This window comes from Stegastes partitus, unplaced genomic scaffold (assembly GCF_000690725.1).
Source record: "Stegastes partitus isolate 25-593 unplaced genomic scaffold, Stegastes_partitus-1.0.2 Scaffold695, whole genome shotgun sequence".
In the NCBI taxonomy this organism is placed as follows: domain Eukaryota; kingdom Metazoa; phylum Chordata; class Actinopteri; family Pomacentridae; genus Stegastes; species Stegastes partitus.
In genome coordinates, this window is record NW_007578426.1 from 94,839 (window position 1) to 112,455 (window position 17,617).

Consider the following 17,617-nt stretch of genomic DNA (forward strand, 5'->3'; position numbering starts at 1 on the left):
CGCCTTTCTTCTTTACACACCCTTGATAATATAATGTTTAACGTAATCGTTGCTGTAAAGAGTTATTTTTATTCCATGATTTCTTATCTCATTATGATGCAAAAACTTAAGGGAACAAACAACATCAATAAGCTTCTTTAGATCTGTGCAGCACAGATCTTTGACATGTTGTTGTAGGAGCCTCCCCTGTCCAACGCCATGATTAGTTGGTTTGAAAGGTTCAGAGACACATGATGTATTTACAGCTCTTGTGCGCCCCCTACAGGCTTCAACCCGCAATGGAACTGCACCCTGAGCTTCCAGCTGCAGGTCCCTGAACTGGCCCTGGTGCGCTTCGTGGTGGAGGACCACGATCACGCGGCCAAGAACGACTTTGTGGGGCAGTTCACTTTACCGTTCACAAGCCTGCGCACAGGTGCTCACGAAGATCGCATATGACACAATAAAGCCCCACTTTGGCTTGTTTGTAACATGTTTGCGCTTTTTTTTTCTTCTCAGGTTATCGGCACGTTCACTTACTGAAGGCAGACGGGTCCAGTTTGTCCCCCGCCACGCTCTTCATCCATGTCAAAGTGAGCCGGAAAGGAGTTCCTATTAAAACTGTATCTGAGCGAATGGCGGCCGCTAAAAGAAAGGCGTGACGAACCAAATTGAAGGCTGAATTTTTCTGACAGTGAAGGGCTTTGGAAGAAGAAAAGAAGCTCTAAATTTGAGGAGAGAAGAACCACTGCTGCCAGCCGGTCTCTAAGTCCAGATCTTAAGTGGTCCAGTTTACCCTCAGTGCAGGAAGAATGATGTTGCTTAGTGGAGATGAAGGAGCATCAGTGCTGTGTGACACTTTAAAACAATTCATTTTAATGTTATTAACTCTCTTAGAGCAAAGACGTATTATTTTATCATTTCAATTTTTGGATTTTGAGAACGATTTTTAACATTTTTACACTCAAGTATTTGGTTTTTAACTTAAACAAGGGCACTTTCTTAATCTCATGAGTGCTTTAAGTAGGAGACCAAGCAGCTGTGATTAAAAAAAAAAAAAGAAATATGGCTTTTTTTAAGCACTAACTGTGATTTAATACAGATCTAATTATGTTCCAGTGACTGCCACAGGTTGTATTGTCCGTTAACAAATACCGAAAGGTTTATTCAGCTAGTCTTACTTGAAACTCTGGAGATTTTGGCACTTTTATATCACAACAGTTCATCTTTTAAATGAACTTGAACTAGAGACAGTATTATTGGCAGACTGACGTTTACTAATGATACTTATGATTATTGTATTTGCCTAAGCATCATCTCACTCATGTTAAGACATAAGGTGTTAAGTTAAATCGTGTTTGAAGATTTCTGCATGCAGGCTGCTTTAATCTCATCTTTTAACAACCCTGTGCAATTATTTTTTTGTTGCCAACTCTGGTCCTTACGTTCAGACGGTTTAGCGCTTATTGCAGCCGTCTAATACAAGCACCAATTACTGGAGGCTGCACTTTAATCATTTGATGCTCATACAGGTAATAAAATGCTTCTGTAATGGAAGGTGACGCGCACAGACCGCTGTGATTACAGTTTATACGATCAAGATGGATTTTCAGTAAAGCGAGACGTTGCAGTGTTAAAGCCTGTTTTGTGTGAATGTGATAAGAGAAAAATGCTGTTTTTATAAAGCACTAATAACACAACCCTGTGTGAGACCTGTTTTTTGTTGTTTTGCATGAATTATCACGAGGAAAGAGTCTGTAGATATGACGCAAACAGCTTAATATGAAGGTAAGAATAACAAACCGACAAAATAATGTAGAAGGATGTTGGTGATAAGGCTGGTTTTCATTTTTTATTTTATCAAGATAGCCACAATAAGGAATTTTAATGAAAATGTCAAAACTAAATCAATGTTTGTCTCTCAACACTTCTACCGCTTTTCTTTTTGATTATGTATCTGTTATGTGATGTAATCTTTAAAACTACTTCATACATTTCATCTTAAAAACTGATTTCCTGAGACAGGCTGGGACTCGAGCTTTTAGCAAATATTACTCAAACAAAATTGCTTTTGCTGAGGACTATTTTAAGACTGTTTTCACACATATTTGGTGCTTTAATCCGGTGTCCAAGTTTGAAATGCAACAGTGTGGTTGACTGATGTGTGTTTTATGGTTTCTGTTTCACACAAATAGAAGAAATGTTTGTTCTGTGATTTTGTGGTCATTTTGTGTGTCTGTGTGGCAGTTTTGAGTCTCTTCATGTTGTTTTTGTGTGTATTTCTTTGCAGTATTACCATTTTTGTGTTTCTTTGTGGGACTTTTGTGTATTTTAACCAGAAATATTAATGGTAATGCCATACAGAGGCTCTGCCCTGTACCTCAGGGGTTCCTATGTTCCATTAAGCTCATTTAGTAATCCATACTATCACAGAAAACTAAAGATCACATTATTTACCTTTCATCTTTTCATCAGGTACGTTTGCAATATTAACTTATTAATTCTCATAATTCTCTTGCATCTTCACCAGAGTGTGATACAAGACAGACAAATGTATATGAAAAACAACACCGACAGCCAGATCAATAAGTATGAAATACTAAAAAAAAACTAGACAGACAGGGGAAAAAACTGGCAAGGCCAATTTCTAACATGAAATAAATATATATATATATATATTGAGTATTTCATATTTATTGATTTTGCAAGCTTCTATCCAATTGTCTGTCTTGATATTAACAAATATTTTTCTTGTTCTCTGTCCAATAACTTGTACTGCACTTTGGTCAACTGTTTAAAAACATATGTGAGAGAAAATAAAATTAAATCCACAAAATGTTCATCTTTTGATTTAGATTGTGAGACAATTTAAAACAATCTTATAAATTTTAAAACTAAGTAATGACTCCTTCATTATGAGCCGTTCTCTGTGTCACTTTAGTCTGTTTGTGATATTTTGAGTGTCTTTGAATTTGTTTTGAGTCTCTATCTTGTCATTTTGTCTCTTTCTGGTCATTGTGAGTCTCTTTGTGATCATTTTGAGTCTCAGTGGCTGTTTCCAGTCATGTCTTTGTGGTTGGTTTGTGTCCGTTTGTGATTATTTAGTGTTTCTTTGAGATTATTTGTCATTTTGAACCTTTGTGGTGATTTTGAGTCTTATAGCGGCTGTTTTAAGTGTCTTTTTGTCCTTGTTTTGAGCCTTTTTGTGGTAATTTCATGTCTCTTTCTGGTCATTGTGAGTCTGTATGTGGTTCTTTAGTGTCTTTTTGTGATCATTTGTGACTTTTAATTGGGCTCCATGACTTTAGCTCCACAATTACCAGAAATGTAATATTTGTTGCCCTTATTTTGCATCTTCAAAGGTTTCAGAGCTCTCACATGCTTCACTTCAGTCCTTTCTGAATGCAGGTCACGTGGCTCTACTGTCCGTATTTGTGAGAGATTGAATACACAGAATCTTAAACTTTTGACAGAGGTCCTGAGAAATTTAAAAAGGAGTCTCTAAATCGTCTAAACTCGGTCGTGACTCCTCCGTTATGAGAATTTATTTGTTATAAATGTTTGTAAAACGACGACAGTTGAGACGCTTCCATCAGCGCGCGGAGCCAATCGCGTGGAGGCAGGTTTAAAGGCGTCGGGGGCACGCGGTGTCTCTTCACTTCCTGGTTGAAGATGGCGGATGAGAATGAGACAGCACCGCTGCCGGAGAAAGAAGATGTAGAGGACCACGGACACTGCAGCGACTGTGAAAATGAAGAGCACCACTTTGACGAGGGGTGAGAATCTGGTCGCGCTCGTACAGCGGCGTAAAACGCATCGCTTTGCCGTACATTTCAGTAAAGCAAACTAGAAAAGCCTCGGCGAGCAGTCGGAGGATAGACAGCCATCGTTAGAAGTTGTCCCGCCCACTTGCTTGCACCCCATTGGTTTAAAGAGACGTTAGCTTGACTGTACTTTGATATGATTGGCTGACAGCGCGGTCCGTCGCTCAAATGGGTGGGATTTAGCGTCGTTTTCCTTAGCAAGGCGTAGTATGGGGGTAGTGAGAAGTCAAAGTGCGCTTGAAAGCTAATCTTATCACTAAACACATCATTCTTTGTTATTTGTATAATTTACACACACATATCTGTCTTTTTATTAAGTTGACAGCTTGATATATCTTTCTTACGCCACTGCCGAGTGCCTGCAACTAATGCAATTCATGCCCAGTGACATTTAGCACGTTAGCTTGCGTGCTAACGTAGCTGTCAAACCCCATTGTCTGTGTGCCTTATCAAAAGTGAAACAAGCAAAAACGTGCGTGCAGCTTGAAAATGATATGCTTTTGCGCTGACCTTGTTAACGGAGGAGTTCAGGGAGCCTTTAATTCCCACTTTAATCACAGAAATATGTAATATTACCATTCCCAGGCGAATAATTTGCACATTCCTGCACAATCTGTAGAGCTGTCTCACCTAAATAACATTGCAACTGTTTTTTATTACTTCTATATTAGCCTTTATTTGCCTTATTTGGTCCATATTTGTCTTATAACACTGTTAATCTGAATGCAACACTTGATTTTTAAAATCTTTTATCCTACTTTAAATGTCCCTACTCGTCAGTGTTTAAACTTTTGCACAAGTCAAATTCCTCCCATGTGAAAAGCTGCTTGGCGTTAAAATGCATTCTGATTGTGATACTGATCCCAAAGCAGCCAAGCGCTGAGGATCTGTTACCGAAAATAGGCTTTGATGGAAATCCTACTTTGCCTGGCGTTGGTTTTTCTTAATGTTTACCAAGCGGTGACACACATGAAAGGAACCTAAGCGTGCAAATACTGAGGCGTGTCCTCGCCTCTCCAAATGGAGAAAGTCACTTCCCAACTTTATTCAGTCTTTCAGTGTTTCTTCTTGTGTCTCTTTTTTTTTTTTATCAGTCATGACTTTGGTGTGATCATGAGCTGCAAGAATTTTGACCACTGAGAGAATCAAAGCATTTATAGGCGGTTTAATTTGATTTATTTTTAGGGACTTGAATGAGACACATTTTTGAGTTGGGAATAGAACTAGTTGTATGTGATACTGCTGAAAGTCAGTACCCTGTTTATTAACTGACATGAAACAAACATGAGCTCCACTTCTTCCACATGCAAACTCCCTGCACCCACCACAGAAACAAAGCGTGGTCCTGGCTGTTAGCTGGTCCACTCTGTTAAAATGGAAGCGTGGAGAACAAACTATTGAATGCTTTGTTGTCCATTGTCCCGGTCACTCACTGACCTCTTGCACATACATATGTGCACACACGTAGATGCCACATACTCTTCTTCCAGGGGTCATGTGATTCACCATCTGTGCTGGAGTTACAAATACAGGCCAGTGCTTGGCCTCTCTCCCCTCTTGGACACTAATGAGATTATCCACTGTAAGTATGCTGTGTTTCTCGGGTCATGGGATGGGGTAGATGAGGTGGAAGTTTGTGGCCTTTCAGGTTTGAACTGATCAAAAAATTAGTGTTATGACACGCAGGCTGTGGGAGGTGCTACATGCGCGTCCACACATGTTCTTTCACGCCTTTGCATCTTGTTTCTAGTATTAACAAACCGCTAATGTTGATTATGAAGAGAGAGGCAGACCATATGCTTCGAACTCTCTACCTTTCTTATGTCCTGCCACTTTGTTTGGACTATTTTAGGTGATAAACTAGAGTTGTTGTTTTCTTAGCTGCCCTGGAGCTACACCTGGTAATTGTTAGTTTAAACAAACAGTGAAGAGGTTCTCAAATTAGATTAATTCACCAACAAACACTGACTTTCAATCACTAATGACATATGAAATTGTGTAAAAAAAAAAATAAAGGGAAGTAACTGTCGCTTTTGCTGTTTTTGGGTTTCATGTATGTAGTAAGATGCAAAAACGATTTGCTTAGAATTAAATGGGGTAAATTTTATGTTTTTTTGTTCCCTTTTAATAGCAAATAGGACTGAATGATTTGAGGAAATCTTTATTTGCAATTTTAGGATTATGTTGTGATTTAAGTTGGGATTCATTAAAAAAAAAAAAAAAAGTGAAACTACAGCTCAATATTTGCTGTGTAATAGATTTAAAACATGTGACAGAACACTACCATGTGAGACGCCATCGAAAGCATGACTGTCACACAAGGAAGATGACAGGAATTTGTAAAGCCATTAATACAACAGTTTAAACCCAGGGTCAGATGCACTGCATGTTCCAAATTTTAAGCCTTCCTTTTTTTTTTTTAATTTGCATTGTTTCAAATCGACCCAACCAGCACACAGAAAATCTTTAGATTTTGATAAGATATAACGTTGGCATTTGAAGACGTCCCCTTACGCTCTGGAAACTATGAGGATTATTTAGTAGGCCAAAACATAAATAAAGTAAGTTGCAGCCCCTCATGTGCAGTTGGGTCAATGAACTGCATATAGATTCTTTGTTTTTACCTGCCTAGTCAAGAGTTGTTCCCCCTTTGGGATAGCATGATACAAATTTTAAATCCATTAATGTAAAGATTTCCAGTTGATTACGATGAGTATCCTTTTAGCCCAGAAGTGCGAACAACACAACTTTAATCATCATAACTATTGTGTTCGAAAGCATTTTAGAAGACACATTTTGACCTGGACAAGATGTTCCTCTGGGGTGGTGGTTTAAAACGGATGCCTTCTATTTCTGTCCTGTTCCAGTGACAGGGGTCTTGGTGACGACACCGGTGCCAAGAAGAAGAAAAAGAAGCAGAAAAAGAAGAAGAAATCTGGTGCTACGGAAGCAGCTCAGGACCCCCTTGCCAAGGCATGAATTTATTCATTTCTGTAGTAACACATTTTAACTTTAATCCTCAGAACCCCAGGCGGTACTACAATGTAAAGTCCTGCACCTCTGTGAAAACAGCACAAGTACAACTAGGAGTAAAAAGAATTCAGAAATGTCTTCTCTTCAGTTTGGCAAAGTTATAATGCTAAAAATCTTTGAAAAGAAAAAGTTAAAGTTGCTTTTTTTTTTTTGGATTATTTATTTCACAAAAATGGACACAACCTGGACTCAATTCAGTATTCTCCCAGTGCTGGAACACTAGAAAATTATGGTGGCTAAAGATATTTTACTATTTGGTTGTACAAACAAGGCCTTTTTCATACTACTATGCACAAAACTTCAAGAAAGAGATTTCACCATCCTGAATGTACGCTCCAGCAACTTGCTGACAGCTGTGCTACCGATTTTAGGTCATGCTGCACTTATTGTATTGATCAAATATTCCTTTTTTTTTTTTTCTTTCAAGCTCTCTGACATGTTTCCATTTGTGTCCTTTCTCTGCTCTGTGTTCACGGATTTTTGTTTTTTTTTAAGATAACATGCCTTTTTTTAAACCACCTGTGTGTTTTGGGCTTCAGTGGGTCAAAGGACCAGATGACCTAAAATGTAAAAATAGTCCAATGTTGACTTTTGTCTGTAGTCTGTTTTTACAATTCAGTTCTTCTTCAAATCCCCAACAGGTGAATTCATTGCCAGCTGATAAGCTACAGGAGATCCAAAAGGCCATTGAACTGTTCTCTGTTGGCCAAGGTCCTGCCAAAACCATGGAGGAGGCAAGTCGGAGGAGTTACCAGTTCTGGGACACACAGCCTGTACCCAAGCTAGGTATGATTGTATGTCATGGCCGTCAGCTATTCTGTAAAACTCAGAAAAGTGTCACGCACTGCAGGTTTTTGTGCCTCATGTCGGAATCCTTTTTTGTGTTTTCCTTCAGGGGAGACGGTGACATCACATGGCTCTATTGAACCTGACAAAGACCACATTCGAGAGGAGCCCTACAGCCTCCCGCAGGGCTTCAGCTGGGACACCCTCGACTTGGGAGACCCTGGTGTGGTAAGAAAATGTGAAAACACCTACACTCACAGCAAGGATACACATGAGGAATAAATATTTCACTAACAAGGTGACTGACTCTCAGCACTCGGCTTTATTTTGTTAAAAGTCTAGAATTGTTTTTCATTCTGTACCAATATGAACAGATTGTTGATTCACTCTGTTCCTCTCAACACTTCATTTTTTTCCATTTTGTCAAATGTTGGGGAAATTCTTAACACAAAGAGGATATGATGCCAAAACCTGTCGTCATAAGGAACACTGGTCTTGACTTTAAATTTTGCATGTATGTATGATGCAAATTGTCGTGTCAGAACAGCATGAGGTGTGATCAAGTAGTTCAGAGACTGTGTCCACAAAAAGCAAAAGCCCTGACCTGACTTAAATTTGCCTGCTGTCCCCTTCGAGGTAGTCTCCTTGTGTAACGTTGAAACGCTCCCTGAAAGTTCTGCAAGCGTGTCAAGCCCCATCCATGACACATGTTGGATCTTTTCCACTTTGTCAGAACGGCAACCCTTCAACTTTAATTTCATTTTCACCAAGAAGAACTTGCAGGGAGCCAAATCTGGCAAGTAGGCCACAGTCCTGAAACTTCCTAATTGGACCTCAGAATTTCCCTGAAGTGATGCAGGACAGGTTGAACGGGCAGAGCATTAGTGTGTTTGTTTAATGTATAGAACAGGTCCACAGATTAATGATGTATACTGGTGTCATTTAACGGCTTTTACATTTTAATTCAACCTGTTTTCTAATAATGTTCACTTCTGACTGTTAGACCCGATTCTTTAGTTGGAAGCCCAAGAACAAGCCGGAGAAATCTTCAGTTCTCAGATGCAGAATTTATTTAGGTCACAGGTAAAGTTTTGCAGCGCTGGAATTCAGAGGGACAGAGAGGAATCTCATGTCCAGCTGAACTGAGTGTTTTCGGTTCCAGGTTACAGATATCTTCTTGGGCTGGGCCTGCCCCGAACATAGATAAGATTTAACTGGCCAGTTACTAATGGCGTGGACAGGCATACTTCTACACTCTGTCCACGTCCTTGACATTTTTTGGTAAGCAACGTGTGTGGATGTTGTTGGTACGGCGTGTAGCTAAAGTAACAATCGTATCTAATAGAAAAGAGGAGTTTCTACTGTCTCCAAGTGTGTGAACCAGTTCTCACCGGCCGTATTGTCTTCAAGGACATATGCTGTTCTTAGTAAGAAAACACGAAACAGAATCATAGGCTCAGTGCAAAATACAGATTCAGAATACGTAATAGCTCGAAACATACTTAATTCTAACATGACTAATAATGACTTTGCCTCCAATTCTGTCTTTTCCTCTAAAACCAGCTCAAGGAGCTTTACACCCTTCTCAATGAGAACTACGTGGAAGATGATGACAACATGTTCAGATTTGATTACTCCCCCGAGTTCCTGCTCTGGTAATTTTTCCTGACTGACATTTATCAATTTTACACCTTTTAAATGACTGTTATTAAAAGTAAATGCTTTCTCTTATAAAGCTTTAGTACTAGTGATATAGTAATACAGTAGCCTGTTGCATCTGACTGACTGACTTGTCTCCGTCTCAGGGCCCTGCGACCCCCCGGCTGGTTGCCTCAGTGGCACTGTGGAGTGAGAGTTAACTCCAACCAGAAGCTGGTCGGCTTCATCAGTGCCATTCCTGCCACCATCCGCATCTATGACATGTAAGTCAACACAATAGTGGGGAAAAACTACGTCATTAGGGATGACTTGCCAAAGTTTTATCACCAGCGTAAAGAAATCTGGTCATGAATGATTCGCCTCTGTTTTATTTCACACATTTCCAAATTTTGAAAATATTCCTCTTCAATCAGTGGAAAGGAACGTATGAAGAATAAGTTGTGTAAAATGTAAAAAGTATTTTAAAGATTATATCGTGTGATTATAAACCGCTGAAGTTTTCTTCATACATCTGTTTTTTGAGTTAACCTTCCAAAGCCAAGTAATTTCTGGACCTTTCTTTGCTCCTCCCACATTTTTTCTAACTATGGGATCATTTTTCACTGCAACGTCAAACCCTGTGGAAATAGAACAACCATGGCTAGAAGTAGAGGGAACTCAGAAATGTCTTTTGTGCAGTATAACAGAGTTTTAGTGCAAATTTCTCTGAAAATTAAAAAACCTAGAACCAACATATACAACATTTTTCCATGTGTCAACTGGTGTAACAATTCTCGAAAAAATGGTGACTCCACATGCTATTAGTATTTAAATTTTTAGTTTATTTCCATACTTGTCGCCCATCTTCTCTAAACACAGTCTGCAGTCCAGTCAAAACTTTCTGAATTTTTGTCACGTGACTGTTTGTTGCGGCTGAGTCACTATTAGTGTTTTTTGGGTTATGTCAAGGAGTACAGAACATTTTCTTTTTTACAAAATCTGGCAAGTGCAAACAGTTATATTTTTTAAAACGAGACATGTAAAATATGGCGGTATTAATAACATATTACAGTTTTAAGCTAAAATCTGTTCATTTTTCTGATGGAACTGCACATCATGGATGATTTGTTCAAGGACCACTGGAAAGTTTGTTTTTGTTTCTGGCCCCGATAAATGGTGCAATTTTCTTTCTTCTTTTTATCGAACCTTTCAGAACCTTCAGTGGATTTTACAAATGCAATACATCATAATTAATATTTGAAATGTAACTTGTATGTAATAAAATAATGTTTTTTTTATTCACATGATTCTCATATAATTCATTGTTTTGTTTTGTTTCATGTTTTAGAGAAAAGAAAATGGTTGAGATCAATTTCCTCTGCGTCCACAAGAAGCTTCGCTCCAAACGAGTGGCTCCAGTCCTGATCAGAGAGATCACCAGACGGGTCAACCTGCAGGGCATCTTTCAGGCGGTCTACACTGCTGGAGTGGTACTGCCCAAACCTGTGGGCACATGCAGGTGGGTCTGACTGAGAAACCCTCTTCCTTTTTTTCCCCTTTTTCACAGCATTAATCATCACTTACTTGATTATGTTTTCTTCACTCAGGTACTGGCATCGCTCTTTGAACCCACGAAAACTAATCGAAGTGAAGTTCTCCCATCTGAGCAGGAACATGACTATGCAGCGCACCATGAAGTTGTACCGTTTGCCTGAGGTTAGTGAAAAACTTACACATAATTTTAGTCGGTTAAATCCTCCAAATACTACCAAAATCTGCTTTTGAATGGTGTGTTATCTTTAAACTTAACTTCAAAATTAAACCATTTATTAGAATCGCAAAGCATAAAATTGTGAAGAATCATCTGATTTCCAACTTTTAAACAGTCCTTAAACTAAGCACGTGCCACGTGCCGTTTCATCAGGAAAATGATCCAAATCAAAGCTTAAAATCATGAAGTTTCTTTTAAGAATTTGCCAAAAATAACCTTTTTACACCAACAACCAACCATTTCATGAAGCAGATTAGATACAAGTATGGAAACAAATAAGAATGTAGGCAGTAAAATATCTGTAGTATGTGTGTCATACTGCATACTCTTATTTTATTCTTCTAGATAATTTTTTTATTTCTCATACAGAGAGCTGAGATTTATCTGAGTCAAATTTCTTGTGTGCGTGTACAAACTTGACCAATAGTTGATTCTGATAGAAGACGTCTTTGAGTTCTCTCTACTTCTATCCATGGTTATACTGTTTCTTTAGAATGAGTAAAATGTCACAGGGGCAAAAAACACAGCTTGAGGTTCAATAACCTTCTTTCAGCATGTCTTTAACCTCCTCTTCTCTGTCTTTTCCCTTTCAGGCCCCGAAGACTTCTGGTCTGCGGCCAATGACCAAGAAGGACGTGCCGGTGGTGCATCGCCTCCTTCGCGAGTACCTGAGCCAGTTCAACCTGGTGCCTTGCATGAACCAGGACGAGGTGTCCCACTGGCTGCTGCCGCGGGAGAACATTATCGACACTTATCTGGTGGAGGTAAACAAATGTAGCCAGACAATAATTTTTGTCTTGAGATAAGTCTGTGTTAAAACCATTTTTCTGACACTGTCACGGTGATGCTGTTCTCCTCCTGACAGAACGATGGCAAAGTGACGGATTTCCTGAGTTTCTACACACTGCCCTCCACCATTATGAATCACCCTGTGCACCGCAGTCTAAAAGCAGCGTACTCCTTCTACAACGTGCACACAACCACCCCCCTGCTCGACCTGATGTCCGACGCCCTCATTCTGGCCAAATCGGTGTGTGATCCACCTTTTTTATTAAAACATGTGTTCTGTGCCATGTTTACTCACGGGAAGCTAATGAGGGTTTGTCTTTTCGCTTCTCTTTCCAGAAAGGGTTTGATGTCTTTAATGCACTGGATCTTATGGAAAACAAGACTTTCTTGGACAAGCTTAAGTTTGGCATCGGCGATGGAAATCTACAGTATTACCTGTACAATTGGAAGTGTCCCAGCATGGGGTCAGAAAAGGTGCATTATTTTTCAAATACTTGTTTTTATGATGGTAGCACCACACTTTCAAGGTATTGGCAGGAATTTACAAAAGCATTTATACATTTTTGCCTCAGAAACATCCTTGGAAGGCACTGAGAAATATTCAGTTTAATTGACAAAAGACTTAAATGTTTTCTTTTGTTGATTATAAAATATTCTTGTATCTTATTGTGCACTGTCAGGAGAAGTTGCACACAGAAGTGGTGCTTTTCAACAGTGGATTGTCCGTGCAATAAGCTGTTTGATCCTTTTTTAATGGAGTTGCACCATTGCAAACATAATGAGTCACAACCCTCATTGTCCTAAAATGTGCAAGTGTCAGTCAGCAATAAGCAACAGCTCTCTGTCCTCTGTCACTGATTAAACCATCAGTCAATTATCTGAAACCTGATTGATTTAACATATAATTGGCAATTATGGTTGTTATACCTGCTGAAATAGATTAACAAATGTAATGTATATGGCCTAGCACATTGGTAATAATTACTCCCGGCCATATTGTACCTACAGAGTTTTAATGCTTTGGCCAGTTGTATTTGGTAGTACAAACATTTTATAGAGTCTTTACATTTAATAATAGCAGTCTAATAATACAGCTGCAGTGCTTTACAACATCAAAATGAAGTCAGATACAAGATACAAGCTTTGGTATATAAAAGCCTGATACAGTGATGGAAAAGGTCAAACATTTTTAAGGGAAGTTCAAAAGATATTGAAGCTTGAATCAGTTCAGGACTAGTGCTGCAACTAACGATTGTTTTCATTATTGATTCATCTGTCAGTTATATTCTCAATTAACTGATTAGTTATTTGGTCGATAAAATGTAAGAAAAGAGTAAAAAACATTTGATTAGTGTTTCCCAAGATGACTCCTTCAATGTTTTGTGTTTTCCACAAACTAGCGATATTCAGTTCACTGTAATAGAGAACAAAATAAACCAAAAAATATTTGTATTTAAGAAGTTGGATTTAAAGAATTCTGACTTTTCTTTCCATAGAAAAGCACTGAATTGATTATCAAGACAGTTAGCGATTAATTTATTAGATGACAATGAATGGTTAACGGTCGTGGCTCTACAGTCTCTACAGTCTCAGTCTCAAAGTGTGTTCCAGATCACGGCCCTTTAAAAGTAGTCAAATCAAGTCTATCCAAAATAGAGGTGAACAATTAATCATTTTAAAATTAAAATTGCAATTGGAATTAACACATCACAAAAGCTGCAGTTATGAATATATATATATTATGCAGAATGTTTGATCCAGGCTTTAAACTGTCATATGTGATAGGATCGTGTCTCTTGGTTCTGGTTAAAAGTCTGGCAGCTAACTTCTGTTCAGTCTGTCCATAGACTTTCAGTTCAGGCTTCTAAATCACATACTCTTTCTTTTTTCACTTTCAATATGTGTTACCGCTGCCTACGCAAAGTACAAAGTGTTTCATGCACTTTGCATAAACCTGGGACATAATGCTTTGTCATAATATTGTGCCTTACACTTTGACTGTTTATCCTCGGCCGAGGCACCGAGACGTCTGGTTGTAGATCAGATTAGCCAGACACGCACGCTGGCTTACGTAATGCAAAATCCAACAGAATGCAGTCGAACATCCTTGTCTATTTGGTATTTCGCATACAATGTAGTGGGACGTACTGTTTCTAGCGTACTATGTAGTATAGATGTTGGAACACACCCAGATTCCTGCCGAAGGTTCTGTAAATCACATTTCTACCAGTTTCCTGACCTCTGTGCTGCTTCCCTCTCAGGTCGGGTTGGTTCTGCAGTGACGTCCCTGCACGCCGTGAGCGAGTGTCACCACCAGGCCAGGAGAGCACACCATCGCACCGACCACCCGATGGATGGACTGATGACTTCCTGCTTTAGGAGAGGAAACCCACCGCCCATTTTTACTTTTTGACCTTTTGAACTTTGACCTGCACTACCGCTGCCAGGCGGGGAGGCAGCGAGAGCCTCCAGCTCCTCCTCCTCCCTCGATCACACGGACCTTAAGCCATTGTAGTTACCATCCCAAACAACTGTATTACATCTTAAAGCTGTCTTGATTGTACCAAACACACCTACACACAAGAACAGTTTGCGCAGGTTACCGGATACCAAACACTCACCGTTGGCATACCTACAAGGATTAAACAACACACAGTACATGTAAATAATGTCAAACAATACTGCGGATTGATGCCCTAACACATACAGACTAGAACCTACTGTTTTATTTTATTCCTCAATGTTGGAAGTGCTTTTTGCAATTAAAATAAATCTGTCATCCTTAAGTTTTAGAGATAAAAAAAAACAAAAAGATCAAAAAATATTTTAAAGAGGAAAAAGGCTCAACAAGATGAGGTAATAAATACCAAAAGTGGACACGAGATAAGGGCTTCTGTTAAGTTTTCTTGTCATGCTTGACCCCGTGTCTTTTTTTTTCTTTTTTTCTTTTTCAATTCATTTCATCACCCTCTGTTCCAGCAGTCATGGAGATGATCGAGCACTGCTTGAAGACGATGCCAGAGTTGTTCTTCTGGATTTGTATTAACTCTCATGACTCTCCTCCCCGGCTTACTGCACTAACAAAAGAAACCCCGACATGCAGACTGTTAACGGATCGGCCCAGTGGGAGACACAAATCAATCGCTTTCGATGGCCGCGGGGAGGTTCTGACGAGGTTTACTCAACATATTTATCAGCAGGGATGAGATTTGTTATGACGCCTCTTGATTTAACGGAGCCCCAGTTGCAACGTCCACCCTTCTGACTTTGATATACGTTCCCCAAATCTCTGCGAGGGCTCAGGGCAAAATCAGAAAGTAGTTCAGAGCACTTTTGAAGACTTTTTACGCTTGAAAGAGCCGGAAAAAATATTTGTATATTAAAACACGAATAATCAAACCACAGGGAAACTGAAAGAGAAGTTTACACGCAAGTAGCAAGCGCCATGTTTTGGTTCTTGGCTGTATAAAACTACAATCTTGGCTTGTTTTCAACTTATTTGATGAAGTACCATCTTTCTTTTTTGCTATATGTAGAAAGTAACAACGAAATCACAATATTAGCAACTTTGATGAAATATTTCAGGGTGGATGTTGGAGCTGGGGCCGCGAACAGCAGTCTGGACGTTGTGCAGGGTGGATGATAACTGGGGAGATGCCCCAATTAAAGTGTTTCTTATGTAAAATGTGGATTCTATTTGCAAACAGATGTAAAAACAACAACAAAAAAACAGGATCTCGCGGTGTTGCGATGCAGGAAATGAATGTGAAGATGCAGGTGATTTTTTTTTTTGAGCAAAAAAATAAAATCTAGAAGTTACTGTGAGGTTATTTTGCACATATTTTGTCAAAGGGGGAGTATTCTCAAGTCAGATTAATTACACCTTCAAATCTAGGTGACAAAAAAGAAGACATTTTAACGTTTGTTTGCTGGTTTTTGCTAAAGCTGGGAACCACATCTCTCCGTTTTTCTCAGCAGGTAGAGTTTCTGTTAAAGAAACATTGCACAACTACACAGATTCTGAGGTCAAGTCAGATGTGCAGTTATTTTCCACTGGCACATGGGATTAGTTTGGGGATTAACAGTTTTTGATGACTGTAAATCAACAGATTATCAGATGACAAATCAATACAATGTTACACAGCCGCATGAAACTATCCATCCATCCATTATCTACACACCGCTTAATCCTCACTGGGTTGCGGGGGGGCAGAAGCCTATCCCAGCTGACTTAGGGCGAAGGCAGGGGACACCCTGGACAGGTCGCCAGTCTATCACAGGGCTACACTTAGAGACAGACAATCAAGCACACTCACATTCACACGTACGGGCAATTTAGAATTAACCTCAACATGTTTTTGGACTGTGTTGGAGGAAGCCAGAGAACCCCAAGAGAACCCACATGCAAACTCCATGCAGAAAGATCACAGGTGTCCTCTCTGGGACACGAACCGGCGACCTTCTTGCTGCGAGGCAACAGTGCTAACCACCGCTCACCGTGCAGCCCAGCATGAAACTAATCAAAATTAAAACACTTCAGGTCTGAGTCAAATCAGCTGAATTAAACCTAATGATGCAAAATTTTGATTTGTCTTCTTCAGCGTTTGCTCCTGTGTGAATTATAAACTAATACGTTAGATTTACTGTGTTGAAAATACAGACCCCACAGTAGGGACTTCACTTGATACACCTTTCAGAGATCCAAATCTTATTTTTTCCTTCATATATCCTTATTTTTGATCACAGACTAAATCCTCCTTGGCAGCAAATTTCTGGAGCGATGTTGTGTCCTTCTTCAGAGACTATTTTTTGTCGCTGGTCTTTGCCAGAGGGGTTGTGCTGTTCTGCCTTTCTCTTTAAAATACCCTAAAGGTGTTTTGCTGGATTCAAGTTAGGCAACATATCAGTCAGGTTCATAGTGTTCACCTTGTCTTCTTTAAAAACTCATGATTTTGGGCTTTGGCTTTCTCTCACGCTGGAATATTCCTCTTCTTGAAGTTTCTGCAGACTGGGACTCATCTTAGCCAGTATTCTGGTATATTGACAGACATTCATCTATAAATGTCGTCTCCCCAACACCTTTTTGCACTCATACAGCCACATATCACACTCCCACCTCCGTGCTCCACTGTCAGAACTATGCATTATGAAATCAAAGCTGTTTTGTTTAAGTGACCACAGGTTTTCTTACTTGCATGTCACCGATCACAGGTGTATTCACTTTTGTTGCATTGAATTTTATACTTTCCAGCCTGTATTTTTAATGTAGTCTTACTCATGTATTTGTTTTTGGTAGTTCATCATAGAAAATACTCTTTTTATGGACTTTGAAATAATGCAGTTGTTGAGAGGTGATACAAATACATTGATATTTATTGCACAGGGGTCTACTAATTCTGTTTATATTGTACAAATAACTATAATAGTTTGATAATAAAAAAAATAATACCAGTGTGGAAGTATAGTACTGAATAATATAGCATGTAACAACTGATTTCTACTCATTATAATAGTTTCTGAATTTGCTGTGACGGTTCTTTGTTGATAAAGAACACAGAGGTCAAAGATTTCATGTACACCCAGTCTGGTTATGAAACACAGCAGACACAGAGGTCTCCTTTCTTTCAATGTGAGGGGTCGCTCTCACACCTGATTGGTCCAAACAGCCTGACGAGACCCTAAAGGAGAGCTCTGATTGGTCAGTTTTTATCGCTGTCAGTTACGTGAGCGGTATTTAACGGCGACGCAACGAGGAAGTGAGCGTCGATTCATCCTCTCACCTGTTCAACAAACAGCC

General features: G+C 39.3%; 2 protein-coding genes across 2 annotated transcripts in view; both read left to right on the forward strand.

The window, feature by feature from the left end:
- Positions 1 to 1,679, forward strand: part of plcd3a (phospholipase C, delta 3a) — a 33,888-nt gene extending 32,209 nt beyond the window's left edge. The window contains exons 16-17 of the mRNA XM_008290784.1: positions 266 to 415; positions 499 to 1,679. Of these exons, the coding sequence (XP_008289006.1) occupies positions 266 to 415; positions 499 to 641 (293 nt within the window). The 3' untranslated portion in view covers positions 642 to 1,679. The remainder of the gene's footprint in view (positions 1 to 265; positions 416 to 498) is intronic.
- A 1,373-nt stretch (positions 1,680 to 3,052) lies between these two features.
- nmt1a (N-myristoyltransferase 1a) lies at positions 3,053 to 14,704 on the forward strand. Its single transcript, XM_008290785.1, has 13 exons — positions 3,053 to 3,058; positions 3,652 to 3,755; positions 6,671 to 6,776; positions 7,478 to 7,622; positions 7,732 to 7,850; positions 9,186 to 9,277; positions 9,428 to 9,544; positions 10,609 to 10,779; positions 10,868 to 10,976; positions 11,625 to 11,795; positions 11,897 to 12,061; positions 12,157 to 12,294; positions 14,082 to 14,704. Exons 2-13 carry the CDS (start codon positions 3,652 to 3,654, stop codon positions 14,100 to 14,102), a joined length of 1,458 nt encoding a protein of 485 aa, XP_008289007.1. The 5' UTR covers positions 3,053 to 3,058; the 3' UTR covers positions 14,103 to 14,704.
- The last annotated feature ends 2,913 nt before the right edge of the window (positions 14,705 to 17,617 follow it).